The 21,887-nt window shown below is 34.6% G+C and overlaps 2 protein-coding genes and 1 non-coding gene across 7 annotated transcripts; 1 reads left to right on the top strand and 2 right to left on the bottom strand.

Annotated features, from left to right (window-relative positions):
• Positions 1-592: 592 nt before the first annotated feature.
• TRNAW-CCA (transfer RNA tryptophan (anticodon CCA)) lies at positions 593-664 on the bottom strand. The gene has a single exon. It is a non-coding gene; the product is annotated as a tRNA-Trp (tRNA).
• Positions 665-1,580: 916 nt separating this feature from the next.
• LOC127799320 (phosphopantothenate--cysteine ligase 2-like) lies at positions 1,581-12,010 on the top strand. Of its 3 annotated transcripts, XM_052333245.1 has the most exons (11): positions 1,581-1,747; positions 2,074-2,230; positions 2,343-2,466; positions 2,561-2,605; positions 2,795-2,877; positions 3,535-3,587; positions 3,687-3,746; positions 4,945-5,046; positions 10,533-10,652; positions 11,519-11,774; positions 11,861-12,010. In XM_052333245.1, the coding sequence occupies exons 2-10, from the start codon at positions 2,083-2,085 to the stop codon at positions 11,747-11,749; spliced, it is 966 nt and encodes a 321-aa protein (XP_052189205.1). In that variant the 5' UTR covers positions 1,581-1,747; positions 2,074-2,082; the 3' UTR covers positions 11,750-11,774; positions 11,861-12,010. The 3 variants fall into 3 exon arrangements, with proteins under 3 accessions (XP_052189205.1, XP_052189204.1, XP_052189207.1); XM_052333244.1 differs by having other exon boundaries at positions 11,519-12,010; XM_052333247.1 differs by lacking the exon at positions 4,945-5,046 and having other exon boundaries at positions 11,519-12,010.
• Positions 12,011-12,574: 564 nt separating this feature from the next.
• LOC127799318 (transcription factor TGA1-like) lies at positions 12,575-15,537 on the bottom strand. 3 transcript variants are annotated; one of them, XM_052333243.1, is made up of 9 exons: positions 15,265-15,537; positions 14,929-15,134; positions 14,742-14,822; positions 14,574-14,633; positions 14,399-14,476; positions 14,252-14,315; positions 13,701-13,972; positions 13,368-13,580; positions 12,575-12,953 (listed from the first exon to the last, which is right to left on the bottom strand). In XM_052333243.1, the coding sequence occupies exons 2-9, from the start codon at positions 15,088-15,090 to the stop codon at positions 12,786-12,788; spliced, it is 1,098 nt and encodes a 365-aa protein (XP_052189203.1). In that variant the 5' UTR covers positions 15,091-15,134; positions 15,265-15,537; the 3' UTR covers positions 12,575-12,785. The 3 variants fall into 3 exon arrangements, with proteins under 3 accessions (XP_052189203.1, XP_052189202.1, XP_052189201.1); XM_052333242.1 differs by having other exon boundaries at positions 13,368-13,595; positions 14,929-15,140; positions 15,265-15,533; XM_052333241.1 differs by having other exon boundaries at positions 13,368-13,595; positions 15,265-15,532.
• Positions 15,538-21,887: the final 6,350 nt, after the last annotated feature.

Genomic DNA, 21,887 nt, shown 5'->3' with positions numbered 1-21,887 from the left:
AGGTTGAAAATATCTAAACTAAAATTGATATATATATAGAAACATATTTTATTGATATGTTATAATATATAATTTAACTTAAATATGTTTTATTGATATACATATACGTAAATATATTTAATGTAGTTTATAGTTATATTTTTTAATTAAAATATATCTTATAATTGAAAATTTATTAATTAACGTTGTTAGCTAATATAGTTTATGTTTACGTGGATGTTTTATTGTTATATTTTTTATTATTAAATATTTACAAATTTTGAGAATATTTTTAATTTACAAGGAGTCTTAAGTGTAAAAGATCTAAACTATAGGGAGACTTGTGGCAATTTATCTCTCATAAAGTTGAAATAAAATTCAAAATTCGGTATATTATTGAAAAAGCCAAAATTTTATTATAAAATTAAAAAAAAATAAACACAAGGTTCGATATACTATTAAAAAAATTAAAATGTGTTATAAAATTAAAATAAATCTAACAATTTAGGTATGCAATTTGATATCATTTACATTTTAAAAATAAATAAATAAATTTAATATATGTTGAATAATATAATTAGATAAGAGGAAGGGGTTACAAAAAAAAGGGAATTGAACCCGACGTGAATCGAACACGCAACCTTCTGATCTGGAGTCAGACGCGCTACCATTGCGCCACGGATCCACTTCGTCATATCTGTTCACAAAATAGTAAATTAACATGAGTTCTAAGCTGATCTGGAGTTTTGCTTTTGCAGTCACAATTTATGAGAAAAACAGGTGAGCCATATAAAATTATAATTATAACAAATGTTCCCATCCCCAAACAAACTCAACTTTCAATTAACAATAAGAATACAAACTCAAATTTTTTTATTATTTATAATTATTCTACTTACTTACAATTAACAATAAGAATACGATATAAAATAATCAATTTTTCTGTCTGTTTTAGTTTGCTAGACAGAGATAAAGAAGATCTATGTTCTCTCTCTGATTTTGTCTGTATCAAATAAGTATTATATTATATAAAATATATAACGTAATAATTTTGATAAAATAATATGATATAATGACTTAACATTAACAAAAAAAAAAAAAATTAAAAGAAATTCTAAATCTTCACCCAATCATCATCATCATCATCAATCATTCCCCCACCCCACCCCACCCCATCTACAGCTCTAAAGGCTAGGGCCGACCTAAAAGTCCCGTGTTTGATGAGAGACAGCCACCAAAATAATTTCGACTTAAATAAATAATAATTGTCAACTACATTGAGTTTGTTAGTTGAATCCAACAACATCAATCAATGTAATGGTAGTGCATCGTGTAAACTGTACAGTCATTTTGAATTAAACTTAAATTTATTTTTTTTTTTATCAAAAATTATGGAAGACCCGTAAAAAAGAGCATCCCAACCCAATAGTGCATCTTGCAAACTGCAATCCTCTTTTTACTTTATTATTATATTCTTCAAATTAAAAATTTATTTCTGGCAACGCGATTGGTCGTTCATCAACCACCATCTGTTTTTGGTTGGCGGGAAATGACGGCTGTTAAGTGTCTATATAATATATATGACTTTATGTATCTTTCTATACATCATAATATATATATATATATTTATATTTATATGTGTGTGTGTGTGTGTGTGTAGCAATTTCTAGGGCACCGAACTAGATAGCTCCAACTGATCGGCGATCCCTACACCGGCGATCGGAGTCTTCTTGTTGGAGCGGCCGGCCGGCGGTGATCCAATTCTCAGGTTGTTTCTCCCTCCCAACTCCTTGGACATGAATTCCAATTAGGATTCTTTCTAATTAGGCCAGTTGAGGAAATCTGCAATTCGTGTTTGGTTGAAGATATAAAATTAGGATTCTTTCTAATTTTTGGTGATAAAGGGGTGGGTAGCACGTGGGTTGCAGATAGAGTATGAGAATGGTTCCTGTTGTGTGGAGCTTCCGTATTTATATTTTATCTTGTGTTTTAGCTGTTGTTGGGGTTACATTAATTTAAGAGTATGGAAAATTAATGTGGTCTATTTGCATCGTTAAGTGGTGGTGGTGGTTTTGACAAAAAATACAATGGCAGGCATTTTCTATGGCAGCAATGAACGACTCAGAAACTCTGCAAGATTCATTGCACGGAGAGATTGAGTCGTTTTTTGACTCAGCGCCTCCTCTAAAAGATGGCCCTGATATCAGTAGAAAAGTAAAGGAATTTATCGAAAGGACTTCTCTGTCAGCAGGCAAGTTTATTTGTATTTCATTGCCAGCGCGGATGCTTTTCCTTTTCTTAGACTAATTGATTTGTCTGCAGTGAGGTTTATTCATATGGACTGGTTTGGAATGAATTTTCAGGAGGCAAAGGAGCTAGCAGGGTTGTATGTATAACGTCTGGTGGTACGACAGTTCCTTTGGAAAAGCGATGTGTACGTTACATTGATAACTTTAGCTCAGGTCATAGAGGAGCAGCATCCACAGAGTAACCCCACATTGTATTTTATGTTACAGCTGTTATTTGACAATCAAAGCTTCAGTCCTGTAGTGACTGTACCCCCTTTTTTGGTCATTCATAGGTATTTTTTGGAGGCGGGTTACTTTGTTATCTTTCTCTATCGGAGGTGAACACTCTGCTTGGGACCATTTTCTTTGTGCTGTTTAATGAGTACATCTAACCATAAAAAAGGGGATACCTTTTTACTTCTCCCCTCTTTCTGCTTCTATTCTCCTAACAATGTTTACTTGGTCCACAAAAATATCTTTTATGCATTTGTGTCGGAGTACTGCATAAAGTATGCCAATTTATGCAGGGGAACCTGCCAGCCATTTTGCCAATCTCTTCCAGAAGATCCATTGCTTGAATGTTTTGAGGTCAAGGAGTCAAATGTTCAAGGTATGTTGTTGGTCTTTTTCCAACCCTTCAATTAAGTATAACTTAGGTGCAGAGAAAATAAGAGGGCAAAAAAAATGTTAGCGCCTATGTATTACAGAAAATTTCAACTTTGTTATAGCGGCCACAAATGCAACCAAAGGCCTGACAGCTCAATCAAACCTGACCTCTTACGTTTAGTTCTTTTTTCAGTTTTGAGTCTATTGTGGAATCAACCCTCTTCATTTTAGTTCTAGATCGAGGTATTTGGTATACCACATCAACCCAAGATCCAAACCATGAATACACTAAAAGGGCTTCATTGGAGTTAAGTACTACTTTGATACATTTGAACCCTCATTGTACAAAGGATTTAAATCTTACTATAACAAATATTATCAATGCTGGCCAAGTGAGACTTCTTGAACATTTTAGTAAGCGGTTTTTAGGTGTTTGTTCGAAGAGAGAACTTATGAATTGCAAAAGTTTAAATACAGAGGACAAATTCTCTACTAAATCAGGAAGAAATTAATGTGGATTTTGAGAGATCATGATCCCATGTTTGGTGTGATGCACTACGGTACATAGATGAGGAAGCAAAAGGAGGGAATGAAGAACAGTTGATTGTTATATCATACTACATGGATAATTGATGGTTCTCACTGAACTTTTGCTTTGCAGCATGCCAGTCACATTCCGAAGAAATCAAGAGGGCTATTGGTGAACATTGTGATGTATGAATCATATAACTATGCATACAGTTCGTTTCAATGAACTTGCTTGCTGCATATGGTATAAGGATGAGCCACTTAAAAAATTTATTCTTATTGCAGGCATTAAAAAGGGGCCTCTTGTTGAAAGTTCCTTTCACTACCATATTTGAATATCTTCAGGTTTACTTTATTTGTTCATCTATGCTTTTGTTTTAACTCTTGACTGACGCTCATTGGCAAACAGTTTCATTTTATGCTTCACTCTGTCAAAATGTGGGGCCAAAAATTTGTTTATTGGTGATGATCTGCTCTTTTCTGGTCTTTTGAGGCCATCATGCAATTTATCCATTTTCAATTCCCTCTTATCATATAAGTGAATTTCTTCAATGAAAGATGCAAATGCCATGAAATACTTGGAAGTCTTCATTGTAGCGACCTTTTGATTAGTGGAATTTGATGCATAATGATCTTGTACAAAGAATGGGACTGGCCTTGGAGCAAAAATAATGGTTTGCTCCATTATGACCTAGGAGATCCAAGTTTCAAACCATGGAAACAGTCTCTATTTAGGGTAATGCTGTGTATGTCTGACTTTTTCAAACCTAGCTATTACTAGAGCCTTCAACATTGGGTTGCATTCCTGGTTTAACACTTGGTGCTACTTGGCTGTGTATGTCTAACCTTTTCAAACCTAGCTATTACTTGAGCCTCCAACATTAGGTTGCATTCCTGGTTTAACGCTTGATGCTTTTTGGCTCAATTGAGTGATTGGCAGGTCCTCATGGCTGTTTGTCTTGGAAAGTTGCTACCATGTTTTCCCTTTCAATCAATGCATAATGGTTCTTTTTAGCTTCAGCACCTTGGGCAATTGTTGTTGTGTCTATCTTTATTGAAAAAAATAAATATGTAATGTTATGCCTTTGTGTTGCCGAATTTATTAAATTTTCAAAATTCTTTGTTGTTGAAACCTATCAGAAAACCAAAAATAAAAAAGAAAAGAAAAGAAAAAGGGGAAAAATAACTAAAAGAAAATAATTCTTTATTTTTGTACCAGATCAGGTTCTATAACTATAGTATACAAAGACTGTATCTGCTACAAATATGGAGGACCTAAAAATAGTAAAATCACATGATCATTGATGTACTAATGGGAACATGAAACTCCTATCCACATAGGACATCATAGGGAAAATTGGAAGAAAAAACTACAGGAATTACTTTTCCTGACTCCGAACTTTTCTTTCCCTTTCTGGTGTCTTGGCAGATAGCTTGGTTTATTGTGTGTTTAATGAAGTCTAGCTCCTGTCTTTGTAACTTCCTTTTTCTTTCCTTGGTTCAGTAATAAAGTGTTTTGATATTTTATTTCTCTATCAAGCAGATTCTGCAGTTGATTGCAATTTCAATGAAGAATCTTGGAAGATATGCAATGTTTTTTCTTGCAGCTGCAGTATCTGACTTTTATTTACCATGGAAGAGTATGGTAACATGAGCATGTTTTCTCATCTTTCTTCTTGTAGTTTGGACTTCACTTATTCTTAGTATATTTGGTAGCCAGTATATTTGGTAGCCACCTCATGAGAATATCATTGCTCGTGCTTGGAGTAAAATTAGGTTGATTCTTGCCACCAGGGTGGCTCTTGAATTGTTTGGCTTCCTTTGTAGTTGGTGCGGTGTCCTCGTAGTATTCCTGCACAGTAGGGGAGAACACGTCTGTTTGATGCCTTTTAGTCATTTTCCTAATTTTTTCATATGCTAATATAAATGAAATATAAGGCTGCATATAGATGTAAAAGAAGGCAGATCCTGGAAATATTTTTAAACATGACTTGCTAGCAGTTTAAACAGTAGAAAATTGGAACTTTCTGAAAGCACATGAATAAATTTCTGTCTTTTGAGCTTAGTTTGGGAATGATATACAAGTATCCATTTATGTCATATAAGCATTAGTTTGATGCAATGGCAAAAGTAGCCTAAGTCAAGCGGATCTGTTTTTGAGTACCAAAGCTTTCCTACTATATTTGTTGGTGATAACTAAGAAAATAGAAGTAAAAGACAGCAGAGAGAATTCACAAAATGGAGGCAAATCACAGATACGTTTTATTGAGTCTCTAGGATTGTTTAAATACATCAAACCTTAACTGAATTCATCCATAATCTCCTAAAATATAGGAACTAATTAACTGAAGAATTTCAACTACAGATAAATAAAAATAAATCATAATAGAAGCCAAAAGATTAGGACTGTAACTAACTATTTTATCAATTAAGTTAGCTACTTCTGCTCCTATTTTTCCTCTCCCAAAGCCAGCTATAAGAGAGATTTCCAGATTATCTTCAATTCTGCTCCAACGTCATAACAGTTGCTGAGGCATTTTCAACACTCCTCCTTGCATCAGCAGCTGGACACATTCCTAAATCCAATCTCAGTTGTTCAAACTTGGTTTTAGGTAAAGCCTTTGTAAATATGTCAGCCAACTGGTCTTCTGTTTTGCAATACAGAAGCTTAACATCACCATTCTGTTGCACTTCTCTGAGAAAATACAATTTGATGTTGAAATGCTTAGTTTTGCCATGGAAAACTGGATTGTTGGAGATAGCTATAGCTGCTTGGTTGTCCACATAAATTGGTGTACTTTTTTGTTGCACCAAACATAGATCAAATAGAATTTTCCTCAGCGAAAGAGCTTGATTCACAGCTGCAGTTGCTGCTATAAATTCTGCTTCTGCAGTTGATTGGGCTACAACTTCTTGCTTCTTTGAACTCCAAGAGAACACTCCAGATCCCAAAGTAAAACAGTACCCTGAGGTGCTTTTCATATCATCTAAAGATCCTCCCCAATCTGAATCAGAATAACCTTCCAACTTGAACACCTGATTAGGTTTAAACTGAACACCATAATCAAGAGTTCCCTTAATGTATCTGAGGACTCTTTTTGCAGCCTTGTAATGCTTTACACTAGCACAATGTAAGAACCTTGAAAGGACACTTACAGCATGAAGGATGTCAGGTCTTGTTGCAGTCAAATACATGAGACAACCAATAAGACTTCTGTAGATTCCTTCTTCAGCCTTCTCAGCACCATCATCCTTACTTAGCTTTTCATTTTGATTCATCGGAGTGGCGATTGCTTTGCATTCTTCCATATAAAACCTTCTTAGTATTTCCTTTGCATACCTCTTCTGACATATGAAGATTCCTTGTTGATCTTGCTTTATCTCCATTCCCAGAAAGTAAGCCATAGCTCCAAGGTCTGTCATTTCAAAAACTTTCAGCATTTCTTGCTTAAATTGATCAACTTGCTTAACATTACTCCCTGTCACCAAGAGATCGTCTACATACAAAGACACAATCAATATATCAGCATGTGAGTGCTTGATGTACAAGGTTGATTCACTTAAGCTCCTTGTGAAGCCAAGATTCTGCAAATGCTCATCTATCCTGCTATACCAGGCCCTAGGAGCCTGTTTTAACCCATACAAAGCTTTTTTTAACAAATAAACCTTGTCTTCTTGCCCTTGAACAACAAACCCTTCTGGTTGTTCCACAAAAATCTCCTCTTCCAAGTAGCCATTGAGAAAGGCTGACTTGACATCAAGTTGAAATACAGTTCACCCTTTCTGAGCTGCTATTTCAAGAATTAATCTAATGGTATCTAGGCGTGCAACAGGTGCAAAAGTGTCTGAGAAATCTACTCCATACACCTGTGCATAGCCCTTAACCACTAACCTTGCCTTCTGTTTGTTGATAGAACCATCAGCATTCAGTTTTGTTTTGAACACCCACTTCACTCCTATGACTTTCTTGTGCTGTGGTCTGTTAACCAAGTCCCAGGTCTGATTCTTCTCAATCATCTTCAACTCCTCCTGCATTGCTTCTATCCAATTGGGATCTGTTGCTGCTTCATTGTAATATCCAGGTTCCACCATAGAAAGATTGCATCTCTGATATACATCAGATAACAATCTTGTACTTCTGATTGGCAAATCATCAACGGTCTCATCCTCAACTAATGGTGGAGCTGCAAATGATGGCGAGACAGCTACTGATGTGCCTTTTTTATCCTCCCAATGCCACTTTTCCTCTTCTGCAAAATGGACATCTTGGCTGATCACAATTTTTCCAGACTGTGGCTGAAACACTCTATAGGCTTTAGAGAAATTGCTATAGCCTATAAAGATGCCCGGATCAGCTCTCTTATCTAACTTGTCTCTTTTTACCTGTGGCACAAGAGTATAACAAATACAACCAAACACCTTTAAGTTCTTTACAAGAGGTTTGTAACCATACCATGCTTCAAAAGGTGTTTTCCCTTGCACTGATTTTGTAGGCAATCTATTTTGTAAAAACACAGCTGTGTTAGCTGCTTCAGCCCAAAACTTCTTGGGAAGATCTTTCTCATGAAGCATGCAGCGAGACATCTCCATAATAGTCCTATTCTTCCTTTCACTCACTCCATTTTGTTGTGGAGTGTAGGGAGTTGAAAATTGGTGCTCAATTCCAGCCTCTTCACAGGATTTGGTAAACTGTTCCGAGGTGTACTCCGTCCCATTATCTGATCTAATAACCTGAATCTTGCAGCCACTTTGATTCTCAATCCATGCCTTGAATCTCCAAAATACTCCTACAACTTCAGTTTTGAATCTCAAGAAATAGATCCAACACATTCTAGTTAGATCATCTATAAATGCAATATAATAGCGACTTCCCTTCAAAGATGACTCTGACTTTGGTCCACTAAGGTCAGTATGAACCAACTGCAGCTTTTGAGTCGCTCTCCAAACTGTTTGAGTAAAAGGCAGCCTAGTTTGCTTCCCAAACTGGCAGGCTTTACAAACTGATTTAAGATCTTCCAATAGAGGTAATCCTTGCACCATATTCCTTTTCCTGAGATCCTGCAAAACAACCTGATTGCAATGGCCTAATCTTTTATGCCATAGTTCAGTTGCATTATCAATAACAACATGAGCTGTTTGTTCATTTTTCTTCAGGTTTAAAGGAAAGCATTTACTTTTCATGCTAACCCTAAACACCTGCTGACCATTAGCATCCTTAATCACGCACATGCTATCCTCAAACAACAGTTTAAAGCCTTTTCAAGCAACTGGCCAACACTAAGCAAATTCTGATCAACTTCAGGCACAAAAAGAACATTCGAAATCATCTTAGTACCTGAAGAGGTTTCCAATGCAATGGTTCCTCTGCCTTTGACCTCCATGTAATCTCCATTGCCTATCTTCACCTTCATGCCCCCGACGTCTTCAAGCTCCTTAAATAACTCTAGATTGCTGGTCATATGATTGGAGCAGGCACTGTCTACCAGCCACATTTCCTTTGAACAATTGGCTAAAAGACAATTTGCAGCAAACAATTGCTCCTCCTAGTGATCAGCAACCTGAGCTTCTGTAGCTTGATGAGATTTACTTTTGCATATCTTAGCAATATGTCCCAGTTGCTTGCATTTGTTGCACCTAACATCTGGTCTCTTCCAACATCTGTAAGGTGGATGGCCCTTCTTTTTGCAATGTTCACAAGGAGGAAAGTTTGGCTTGCCACTACCTCCTACCTTGCTGTCAGAACGATCCACTTCCTCCTTCTTCCATTTCTTTTTTTCTTTACCACCTTGACTAACCTGCAACTTAGCCTGCAATGCTCCCTCAATTGACCCTTCCTGCCTTATAAACCTTCTCTGTTCCTGTGCTTGCAAGGCATTCAAAAGTTCTGCCAAAGTGATGTTTGACAAGTCTTTTGAATTCTCCAAGGCTGAGATTGTTGTCTCAAACCTTTCAGGAACTGTCACAAGCAGCTTCTGCACTATCCTTGAATCAGCAAATTCACCTCCCAGCAATCTCACCTTGTTTGCAATTCCCAGAAGTTTATCTGAGTATTCTTGAACTGTCTCAGATTCCTTCATCTTCTGCAACTCAAATTCCCTTATTAGATTCAGCTTTTGCATCCCCTTGATCCTCTCATCTCCTTCATACTCTTTCTTGAGAAAATCCCAGATCTCTTTAGCTGTCTTCAGGGTCATAATTCTGGTGAATATTGCTGGAGAAACTGCAGAGAACAAATAAGACTTGGCCTTTGACTTTCTCTGCTTCTTTTCTTTGTGATTCCTTAGTTGAGCTACAGTTGGATTCCCAGGCAAAGGAGGGATATCATAATCCTCCTCAACAGCTTCCCAGAGGTCATTGGCATCAAGAAAAGCTTCTATTCTTACTGCCCAAACTTGGTAGTTTAGACCATCAAACACTGGAGGAGCTATAGCAGTAAAAGGAGTTTCAGCTTGCATGGTGTTTCTCTAAAAAAATAGCTCACATGTCCTGCAAGAAAAATAGCTCTGATACCAATTTGTTGGTGATAACTAAGAAAATAGAAGTAAAAGACAGCAGAGAGAATTCATAAAATGGAGGCAAATCACAGATACGTTTTATTGAGTCTCTAGGATTGTTTAAATACATCAAACCTTAACTAAATTCATCCATAATCTCCTAAAATATAGGAACTAATTAATTGAAGAATTTCAACTACAGATAAATAAAAATAAATCATAATAGAAGCCAAAAGATTAGGACTGTAACTAACTATTTTATCAATTAAGTTAGCTACTTCTGCTCCTATTTTTCCTCTCCCAAAGCCAGCTATAAGAGAGATTTCCAGATTATCTTCAATTCTGCTCCAACGTCATAACAGTTGCTGAGGCATTTTCAACAATATTTATCCCTGTTTGTGAGCACCAAACCAATTTTGCTGCATCTATCATTGTTTATCAGGGGTCCTTGTTATTTCCTACTTGGGCTAAAATCTAGTTGGATGCCTAAATGTACCATACCTGAAGATGGCTAGAATGAGATAGAGAAGCATCAGTATCTTTCTTCTTTAACCTGGGAAATCTAGTTTAGTCACTTGTGTTAATATTTAACTTATCTAAGTTGACTCTTTCCTAATTTTTCTCTTTCTGGAAACAGGAAGAGCATAAAATTCAATCTGCTTCTGGTCCTTTGGATATGCATCTGGTTCAAGTCCCTAAGATGCTTTCGGTTCTGAGGAGAGAATGGGCTCCCATGGCCTTCTGCATATCATTCAAGGTTAGATATTTATTCCCAATTTTTGGTGTTCCTGTGGTGATTTGGATGGACTAATACATACTAAGGAACATCATTTTTTTATGTTCCCGTGGTGACTGGAGGCCTAAAATATAAGATGACGATTTAGAAAATGACTGTCCCATAGGAACATTTCTAATGATACGAAAAATAAGCAAGTAATTAAATAAAAAAGAAAATGAACTAAGGGAATCTGTACGTGGACCATTTTTTTACTATAGGGTTTTATTTTCTTATGTCATTCTTGGTAGAAGTTCCATTATCTGGTGATAGTCCCAACAGTTCAGAGGTTAGAGCATTTGCTGGTTCAGTTCTCATTGATGCAACCAACTTTATGAAATGTCCTTTAGTTTCCCTACATTTCAAAATTTGATCACAGCAACTTGACAAATATAGTGAAACTTTCAAGGGATCTAAGATTATAATATCTCACCTAGGTCAATAGGGACACCTTATGAAAAAAAAAAAAGAAGTAAACTTGATTATCTTTATCATGTCTTGCGGTAAATTCACTTTCAGAAGAGGACAGGTGGTGATTGTTCAGTTTTTCATGACCGGATTGACAATGTCGAGTGGAGTATCTGTAGGATGATGTATTTACTTCCAGGACTTAAATTTTACTGATTGAGTGCAAGTTTGTCACATAATTAACCTGCCTCCTAGAAGTCATACATTTAGATTGCGTTCAAGGGCAATTTTAGAAACTTTCCACCTTTTGCTTTTCATTTTCCGTTGTAAACAGACGGCGCTGTATGCTTGATACATTTAGATACTTGTGTTTTGGACAAGTTGACTTTGGCTACACTCTCTTCTTTTACTCTTGGCCTCTTCCTTGCTCTACTCAACAGCTAGAGACAGATTCAAAGATCCTGCTGGAGAAGGCTGACACGGCCCTTAAAAAGTACAAGATGCATGCAGTCGTTGCAAATGAGCTCTTAACACGTAAAGAGGTCGTTGTAGTTGTCACAGGCAGTGAAAAGATCCCAGTCCACCGAGACAAGACTGTAGCCAGTGCTGATGTGGAAAGTCCGCTAATCAAACTCCTCGTGGAGAAACATTCAAGTCAAATTGATGCTTGATTTTTAAGCTTACGGCATAGGATGGGTAAAAGATGATGTTCCAAAATCTTCAAATAAAGCTTTACATTTTTTCAAGTTTTTCATTCTCCCAAGTTAAGTCATGTATTGTAGGTGAATCCTGCAAACATTGTGCAGCTTGTCACTATGATTTTGTTCCTCAACTCTTCTCTGATGAGTTTTGAGAGATTGTAACAGCAAAAGTTGTTACTATTACTCAAACAATGCCAATAAATGTCTATCCCATCTATGTTGCATCCGCAATCCGTTGTTTTTTCCTCTTGGTGTTCTATCTTTGATGTAATAAGTATTGTTTATATTGGTGGAGGTTAGGTAATAACAATGAGATTACTCTTTGCGATTAAAAAATCATGGGTTGAAATTATAGAAACAACCTTTATCAAATAAGGGTATGATTAGATATAAAATCGACTCTTCTATGGCAAAACGAGTCTCTTGCACACTAAGATGCCCATAATGAGTTGTTTATGCAAAGGGTCAATTTATTATTTTCATTCAACAATTGCTTCTTGCTGTTTCCTTTGCTTTCCCTCTTTTGAGGGGGTGAGTTTGTGGATGGGGACAATAATACTTTTACAGAATTTTTATGTAAAAAGTTTATCAGAATGATGTGCTTTTATATTTTTATAATTGCAAAACTCTCGAAATACATCTAAAGGTAAACAAAAGCTGAAAATGTAACTTCGTCCAATTTTCATTTTTTTTTTCTCGAGAAGTGAAAAAATATTGAAAAGATGATTTTGTAAGTCTTACTTTTTTTTTAAAAAAGAAAAAAAAACTTAGTGAAATAAGAAAAAACTTCTCAAAACCAAATGTGATTGATAAAAGACCTTTCTCAGTATACAACACCACTTATCAATGCTAAGCTCAGTTCAATAAAATCTTGGTACATGAAGCACTATATATCATTCATATCTACAAACTTGAGAAACTACTTCAACACATATAAACAGATCAAATTCTGGCCTGCAATATATCCACCACCCCCCCAACCCCAGGGGAAAAAAAAAGCTATCAGCTACTGGAGGAAACCAGGCTGTTGATGAGCACGATTAGCAGCCCAAAGCGAACTCAGAGCGCGGAGCCTTTCAAAGAACTCCCCTAGAGCAAGCAAGCCTCGGGCAGCTTGATGAACTGTTAAGACACGATACATTTGCTGCAGTGTTTGCTCACGAAGATGATCTGCCTGTTTAAGAAAGAAAAGCATCGATTAGTAACCAAGGATCGATCTTTTTCCGTGCTAAACGTGATAGTTGTATGCTGACAGTTTACACTAATTGACAGATAGTCACTGTTCTTGGTAGAATCTGCCTATGTCAAGGGCTGCTCTGTATTTGTTGGCATAAGAAGAGACTATAGGAAGTTTGATTTCTGGAAATGTCTTTGTGGGTGCTTGAAAACACGGCAAAGATTCTGTAAATTTTAATTCTGGGAAACTATTTTGGAGTAATTTGTTTCGGAACAACCCAACTTTAGGAAAAAAAGAAAAATGTTTTCATTGGTTTGTTAGAATCATAGAAATGATATGAAGATGGCAATGCTTCCAAATTTTTCATTGTTTTTGATTTGGGAAATAGGCAACAAGTAAGAGACAAGTTACCTGATTTACAAAGAGCTCTAGAGCATTCAACTTCTCCATTGCAGAAGCCATCTGACGACCCAAGTTTCCGGTACCGGAAAGATCAACTGCAATGCTTACGGCCAGTGCCTGCTGAAGCCTTTCCATCCCTTTTGTTAGAGCCTCTTCAGCTTGCTGACACGATAACCGGAGGTTGCCGAAAGCCAGACGTTGTCGATCAGTCAAGGGCTGAAGCTGTGGCATCAAAATCTGTCATTAAAACAATTTAACCATCAATGAGAATGAACAATTTAGCTAAAAGATGGGTAATCTTTAATCCTTAGGAAGCCAAGTTTGATCTGAAATAAGCAATACATTTAGGAGCTCTGACGGGCGAAATCCTCCAAGCCAATGAAACAAGTGCTCGGCTGATGTTCGCCACATGCCAAACATCAGGTAGAAGACATCAGCCTTGGCAGCATCTGCTTTCATTTGGAAGAGATTGTAATAGTGTTTTAGGCCATTTTCCACGAGTATTTGGAGCTCCAGCTCACTTGTTTGAGCTTGCAACATTTTTCTTAGTTCAGAATTCTGTCTCTGCTGCTCTTCAACCCAGTGCTCATATTTCATCTCAAATGTAGCAGTTGCTGCAGATATAGAATTAGGAGTTAATACAAAGAAACAACAGATGCTGGATAACAGTAAAAAAGTATGCGAAAATCAAAATTTAACGCCAGATTTATAAGGATACAAATGATCAAAGAGAGAATTGATGCAATATCCTCTTTTTTTGGGTATAATCAAACATGCTCTTCTTGCAGAATCCTCAACTAAACAGAGAACTGTCCGGTGATCAGAAAACAAACAAGACAGCTAGTGGAGGAGCAATTAGGGATCGAGAGAGGTGAAGAACTATTTGAACAAACCTGAATTTGCAGGTACAGAAAATCCTATATGACTAGTATTTAGTGCTCCTCCTGTGTACACACCCTGCAAAAAGAATCCACTGATCAATTAGAAAAGACTCCCAATGTTTGATTAACATGAAAATTCATAAGCAGTCCACTCCTCACCTGTGATCTATACCTCTCAACTTCAGTCTCCAACTGCATCAACCTTAGCCGGCATTTTTCTAATCGCTGAACATAGGCCTATTGGGGGAAAGAAATAAGACTTGAGATATTTAGATCCTGTAAATTTATAGTTCTTCTATCATCGTGAACTTGAGGATTTTGCATATCTAAGTACCTTTTTCCTCAACCTGCTTCTGCGAGCAGCTTCACGATTTTGGGCTAAACGCCTTTGCACCTATACGAGCAGAAATGGCTAGATTAATTTGGTCTTCTGGATAAAAAGTTTGTGTTGATCTGGATAAGGGTAGAAAGAAAAGTGGAACTTAAATTCAATCCTAACAACCTTATTGGGCACTTCTTCTGTGTCTGGAATCTCTTGATGGTTTCCAAAAGGGCCTAATGATTCATAAGAAGTATATTCTGACTGAAAAATATATCAAACTAGAAAATCAGTTGCAGCATAGCCACTAGAAAAAGAAAAAGGGTCCAAATTCAACAAATCAAGATAAATTCCATGCATTTTCTTTCACCTTGTTGCCTAGCTTTGCATCATCCATTTGTTCCATCAGAGAAGGGCCTGTGTTTGGGTTAAATTCACTTCTAAATGTGCCCTCCCACATGCTAACCTGGTGGATTGGCTCATACAAGCCCATCCTTCCTGAAGTGGCAAATTCAGTTGATGCAGAACTCATGGTTCCATCCACTGATCATAGAAGTGCATAACTAATAACACAAGCTGCAGCTTCACAAAAATTTGGTGCAACCATAAGTATCAAAAACACCATCAAACTGAACAAGAAACAAAATAAGCCAAGATACAGAGCCAGAGTTTAAGCAAACAGTAGGTGAGCAAGATCAGAGAGTACCAGGCAAGAGTCCAGAGGTAGGTTGGCTCTGTGATCAGGAGAGGATTACACAATCATTTGGAGATTCAAAGAGCTTGAAAAGGGGTGGAACTCGGTGATCAAGTCATGGAAATGTGGAAAAAGAGAAAGAAATCCCTTTTATTTGAGTGGGAGGAAAGTTTAGTTAAGCGTGGAGACCCTTTGGTGAGCCATTTGCAGGATAGCAGTCAAAGCTAGAATGAGCTCTTCATTTGGGTTTATATGCCCAAGAGATTGGGAGAGATGACTCCAAAAATGCCTACAAAGTATTTCATGTACTACAAAAGCGACATGTAACTATACACTGACATGTTTGTAGTAACCAATATAATGTACTCTTCCACCAATACATTTTTTTCATTTTCTTTTTGTTTTCCTGAAAAAAGATAAAAAAAAATAGTTAATAAACACTCTGAATTATATGAATTATAAGAGTATTATAAAAATAACTAACAACCTAAAATTGATATAATCTACTTCACATATTAAGATAAAGGTTTACTACGATGTTGTTTTAAATAGATGTCACAATATATAAAACTTCCTATTTTACAGAAGTTAAAAAAGAATCATTTCTATATATAATTTTATCTTTATTTTATAAATAGATTAATTTCAAAATTAGAACATGTAATTAATTAGTCACGCACTCAATTTTCTCATTTGTTCAATTTAAAATCATTCTTGTTTACTTTGGGAAATGTTTAATATTCACACCAAAAAAATCTTGTGGGTAGTGTGGCCCTAATGGTAGTTTCCACCTGCTAAGAAGAGCCTGTTTAAATGATAAATATCTGATAACTTTGATCCTAATTACGGCCATACTTTATATATTTATGGATAAGAATGGACAGTGACTCATTGTACTAACTGCAAAACTTGCTGTTCTCATCTCCCTGTTCTGTTTGCCCCTTCCTCTTGTAGAGAGACCTAAATGAAATAATTCAGGGTCCCTCACCTTTGAAACCTAAAGCCTTAGGAAAAAAAATGTTAGTTTTTGCTTTTCTTTCATAACCAGAAAAGAAAAAGCAGTCCAGAAGTTATCTTCCCAGCTTTGCCCAAGAAAGCATGTGAGATAGGACAAAGTACTTTTGCGGTGTAAATCAAGTTAATTATGAGAAGTTAAGGCTGGCTTAATGGCTTTTGTGCATTTTCATTGTTTTTGAATCTGAAGATAATGAACATCAAGGCAGACCAAATAATAACTTATACGAGTTATGTTTTTACATTGTATAATCTACTTTTATAATATTGATTATGTAATAGAACACGATCGTATTATTGTTTATATATTGTTTAGTTAATCTCTAATAATCACACTAAACAATGTGACAAAATTTCACTCGAATGCCCTTCCCGATGCAATCCTCCAACGATGAAAGGTTAAGGTACAGTTCAAATACCTATTACATTATTAGTGTAATGATATGATAAGATGGGTACATTTGACAATGGTGTTAAGGAAGCATTAATAGCTTACATGTAGAGTTGAATTGTATTACTTGTTTTAGAACCCTAAAAACCAAGGAAGATGAGACAACGCATGGGGGCGGTCCATCACTTGTGATTTTTCCCTTTTTAGTTTTTTTTTTTTGTTTTGTTTTAGAATGCAAATTTAGTGTCTGCACTGACACGCCCAACTCAGATAAAAGAAGAATTGCGTCAGATAAGCATACACGATCTAAAAGAAAAGGACAAAAAGACAGAAGAAAAGCAAGGAATGGAAAAGAGAATGGCCAAGTGGCCAATGGAACAAGCCAGCCTTCAGCGGTTGATAATGCATTCTTTTCTCTGTGCAAAAAGCTTGAAAGCAGCAAGCAATCATCTTTCAATTGAGGACGATAGCCTTAGCTTTATTGGAGACCAAATATGCTTGTTGAAGAAACGAAAGGTAGAACAATAATAATGCATGGCTGTGCTACTGCTATATATTCTTGTTCTTGATGGAGAGATTGAAGAAAGAAAGAAAGATAAAGTAAGAGAGAAGAGGGAGAGTGATGGAATAATTATACGGAAGGGTTTTAGATTTTTACACATAATTGGCTTGAAGACAAGGTTTTGGAAGAAAATTTGTAGGGCAAAAATAGGTCTAACCACTTTACGTGGTTGGGGGTTTTGAAGTTACAAATAAGAGGATTTAACAAAACTAAAGTGTTAAAATCAAAGTCATCATTAAATCACAATTTAGATAAGTATGAAAGAAAATAATAAAAAAAATTACTCTAATAAACTATTAAAAATTATAAAAAATAAAATAATAATAATCTGTCTATCACTTTTAATAAATCATTATTCATATTGTTTTGACTCTCTTGTAAGAAATGATAATTGGCCGGGAGAGTTTGGATAAGGAACTATCAACTATATATTTACATCCCCACATATCTATTTTCATCTCTATTTTTACTTAGTATACATATTTTGTTTAACTCCATAATGGATATACATTTAACAATCAATAAATTAGACATAAAAATTAAATAATTCATATTAAAGGGTAGAAGGTGAATATTTTCAATGACTCTTGTAATTACAAAGTTAGTTATACAGCAAGAACCCACATCAAGATTGACAATATTGGAAATAAATCATCAAACAGTAAACAATGCAATTTTATAATTAGATAAATTAGGTTCTATTGCTTATCTAGAAATTGTATAATTGTCAACATTCAATTATGTGTATATATTCAATGCTCCTCCAGCATCTATCAGCAGATTGGAACACGAATGACATTGAAATCATAGGCAAGTATGTGGCATATTGAAAGTGAAAGGAAATATGAATGTCCTTAGCAGAAAAATAATAATAATAATAATAATAATAATAATAAAAAGTGAAAGGAAGTCACTTTACCTGCAAACAGTGAGTATACATGAGAATAGAAGATTAATTTTTTTTAATATATAATAATTAATTTTTCAAATAATAATAAAAACAAGAACAACTGGGGAGGGTTTTAGGAATTTAGGGTTTTGATTTTTTATTTTTAAATTATAGATATAAAATAATTAATTTAAACATATCCAACTCCAGGACCATGCCCCCACCCGTTGACATGTTCCCAAGCAATTTTTTTTATTCCTAAACTTGTCCCCATAGAAATTTCTTAATGCCCAATTCATGGTAAGTGTTACAAGTTTCATTGTTCTATTTATGTTATGTCACTTATAAGGTGTTTGGCTTAGTTTAAATTATAAGAGATATTTGATGTTTTACTTAGTCGGTAAGAATTTTTTTGAAATAGTTTATAAACTCTTTAAAAAGGAGAAAAGGATCGATTTTTACAAAATTGTTAAAAAAACTTATAAACTCTCTTTTAACTTAAAAAACAAACTAAACGAAAGGCTTCTTAATTAGAATCCTCTTTACATGTTAAGTGGAAGTTGAAATTAAAATATTCTACCCAATACAAATGTGGGATTTTTCTCTATTATTATGGTTGGAATAGAATTTAAATAAACTCATCCCAAATCCAACATAATTACATGCATATTCCAATTTAGATTCTAATTACAAAATTCCAATGTTTGCATCTAACTGTAGAGGTGGGACCTGGATTGATAGGAATATACAATACTATAATAGATTAGAGAATGAGAATTAAGTAATCTTACTTGTTTTTTTCAGAGCAAAGAAGCAATCTTGCCTTTAAGGTGGGGGCATTGGTGACTCATTCTTCTATGGCCTAAAGGAACTGCCTTTCTAACCTCATCATTGATAGGATGTAGCCCATTTTTTTTAATTTTTATTTTAAGTGGATAACTATAAAAATACCAAAAGTGTAGGAGGGTGTTATTCATTACCTAAATGACTTTTAGTATCAGTACATGTAAATACCTTTAAAGTAAAGAGTGAAATTGTTTCTATTTTTTTTTTCAATAATAATGGATATCCTTAATTGCAAGTTATTGTGTTTTTTTTTTTTCAATAATAATGGATATCCTTAATTGCAAGTTATTGTGTGTTTTTTTTTTTTAAATTAAAATAAGGGTTTCTTAACTTGCATTGTCAAGGTTTCAACATACTTTAAAAATAAGTTGAAAGGTCAAATTGGTCATAACCAAGGTGGCCCAATCTTATTTGGACACCAAGTGTGAAATAAAGAAAGATTGGGAAAAAATCATAAAGGTCTAGGGTTATGGATGTGATGCAAGATTTGATGGAAGATGCTTTGCAAGCAAGTCTCCCTTTTTTGAAAGGGATAGAAAAGTTTATGTTTTTGTCACTATATATTTATATTAAAGCTAACACTTATCTAACAATAAAAAATAATAATTTTTAACTTTAACAGGCTTTGATCCTCATTCAATCCTAATAGAGAGAGAGAGAGAGAGATCGAGGGATATGGTAAACTAATGAAAGGTGAAAGTATATGTACTTGAGATTATATTTTATGATCACAAAGGTCTCACATTCTAAATTATTACCTCTAATTAGAATTATAAAATTACCAATATTGTAATTTTTAAAAATAATAAAAAATTAAATGTTCACATAGCAACAAAAAAAAATAAATAAATAAATTATGGAACATTATAATATTGTATCCTATAAAGTTATAGTAGTAGAGCATAAATAAGTGTGGCCCTTGGTTAATTGAGTAGTTATTTTAGTTATACAGTAGATGGCCTTAAAATCGAGGAGCCCATGATACCATTTCCAATGGCTTCCAATGGCTTCTAATATTCTGAATGGTAAGTGTGCTACCATCCACTAGGTTAGAAGGCAACATATTAAGTTATATAAATTTAGAAAAATTGCAATAATCATATCTAGATTTGACGTAGTTACAATAATCATCCCTTAAATTTAAAAAATAACAATAACATCTCTTTTTGTTAAATAAAGGAGTAAAATGACCAATTTACCTTTCAATGAACCCAAATAAGTTCATTGCATCTTAATCCTAAATTTGGATTTAAGATGAACAATGCACCTAAAATTGGGTTTAAGATGTTCATCTCGAACCAAATTTAAGTTTGGAGATGAGAGAAAGAGAGAAAAGATATATAAAAAAAAAAAAAAAGAAAGAAAAAGAGAAATATGTAGCCTCGCTCTATTACCACTGACACCATAAACTTAGATAAGTTTGCAAAATATTTGTCAAACCCTACTTCTATATCTGTGTTTGAATGGAACCCAAATATTGGGCATTTTGAACTCTCTAAATGAAAGAGAGAAGAAGCAAAAGGGGATGAGAAAAAAGAAGATGAAAAAGAAAACTTACTTCACGCTAAATGAGATAGAAGTGGTCAATAGCAAAAACCATAGCGGTAATGGTTACACAAGTAGTGGCAAGAATAGAGGCAATTGGATGGCAAAAGAATGGGGTGAAAATGAAGAAAAAGAAGAAGAGTATATGAGAAGATAGTAGAGACGATGATGATAGCAATTCGGTTGTTAAAGAAAGAGTGGAGAGAAAGAGAGAAAAGTTTATTAAATAAAAAAATATTTTAACTATTTATGAATATTTATTTGGGATTAATTAACAATGGGAAGAAATTATAACAAAATTTTAAATATTAAGAACACTTGTTATATTTCCTTAAACGTTGGGTAGTAATTAATAAAATGCGTTTAACTAAATAAATAGTTAATACTATTCACAAGTGTAATGATTGTAATTTTAAATGTTAGTTGGGAATAATTTTATCTAAAAATATATATATATTTGTTTCTGTTTCAGCTTTAAAGTTGTGTTTATGCTTTACAACAAAGAAAAGATTTTTACATCAGCAAAACTACTTTCTTAATTTTGATCATTAAAAAACAATTTTATTATTCTTTTCAATGTCTCACCAAGCAGCAGCCCCTTGTACTGATGGATGGGTCAGGCAGGTGAGGGGAGAAGGGGAGGAATGAATGGGCCATTAAAATTGCTTGCTTGCTTGCTTTCTAATATTATTGTGGTATCATCATGCTTTCAACTCAACTCTAAAAGAAAAGTTGAGAGCAGAGGCGGGCTTGCACTTTCATTAGGTGTCCCTCCCAACTGGGGGGCATATATATATATATGCCCCCCAGTTGGGCGAGCCGGAGGACGTACATATTATCATCCCCCCGCCCGCCCTAACCTCAATTGAAAACCAATCAAGGATTACCCTCTTGAACCTGACATGACCTCAGTCAAAGAACTTTTGAAGGGCCCTACTTCAGGTGAGGTGGGTCCCTGCAAGTTCTGATAATTTTGAGTGAAAGTTTAATCATTTTTTTAGTAATCTTCTTCCTAGTGTTTCTTAAAATTGAGTAAGGTAAAATTATATTTAGATAAAATTAAAATATTTTTTTAATTAAGATATAGAATGATGAAGATAAAATTAAAAAATATTTTAAAATTTTTATTAAATTATATGTTAATTTTTTTAAAATACATTGAAAAATATATAAGTTATTTTTTTTTCTTTATTAGGTTTAAGATAAATAGTCACATAATTTTTTTTAAGGGTTATTAGATAAATTTAACAAATATAATAAAATATACTTTTATTTGAAATATTTTTTATATTTTATTTTTTTCAATCCATATCTTAATTAATAAATATTACCTTAGAAAGAGACTATATTTTTTGTTCAGATACCTTATCTAGAGACTTTTAAATCCT

The sequence above is a fragment of the Diospyros lotus genome, chromosome 4 (genome assembly GCF_014633365.1).
Source record: "Diospyros lotus cultivar Yz01 chromosome 4, ASM1463336v1, whole genome shotgun sequence".
NCBI classification, from domain to species: domain Eukaryota; kingdom Viridiplantae; phylum Streptophyta; class Magnoliopsida; order Ericales; family Ebenaceae; genus Diospyros; species Diospyros lotus.
This window is presented reverse-complemented; position numbering and strand designations above follow the sequence as displayed.

Bases quoted from the DNA above. Each gene is read 5' to 3' on its own strand.
- LOC127799320 (XM_052333245.1), top strand. From the start codon at position 2,083: ATGGCAGCAATGAACGACTCAGAAACTCTGCAAGATTCATTGCACGGA. The intron at 2,231-2,342 runs GCAAGTTTATTT...ATGAATTTTCAG, and splicing joins AAGGACTTCTCTGTCAGCAG to GAGGCAAAGGAGCTAGCAGG. The intron at 5,047-10,532 runs GTAACATGAGCA...TTCTGGAAACAG, and splicing joins ATTTACCATGGAAGAGTATG to GAAGAGCATAAAATTCAATC.
- LOC127799318 (XM_052333242.1), bottom strand. From the start codon at position 15,090: ATGAGTTCTGCATCAACTGAATTTGCCACTTCAGGAAGGATGGGCTTG. The intron at 13,596-13,700 runs GTATTGCTTATT...TTTTAATGACAG, and splicing joins GCCCGTCAGAGCTCCTAAAT to ATTTTGATGCCACAGCTTCA. The intron at 12,954-13,367 runs GTAACTTGTCTC...TTTCTTAAACAG, and splicing joins TAGAGCTCTTTGTAAATCAG to GCAGATCATCTTCGTGAGCA.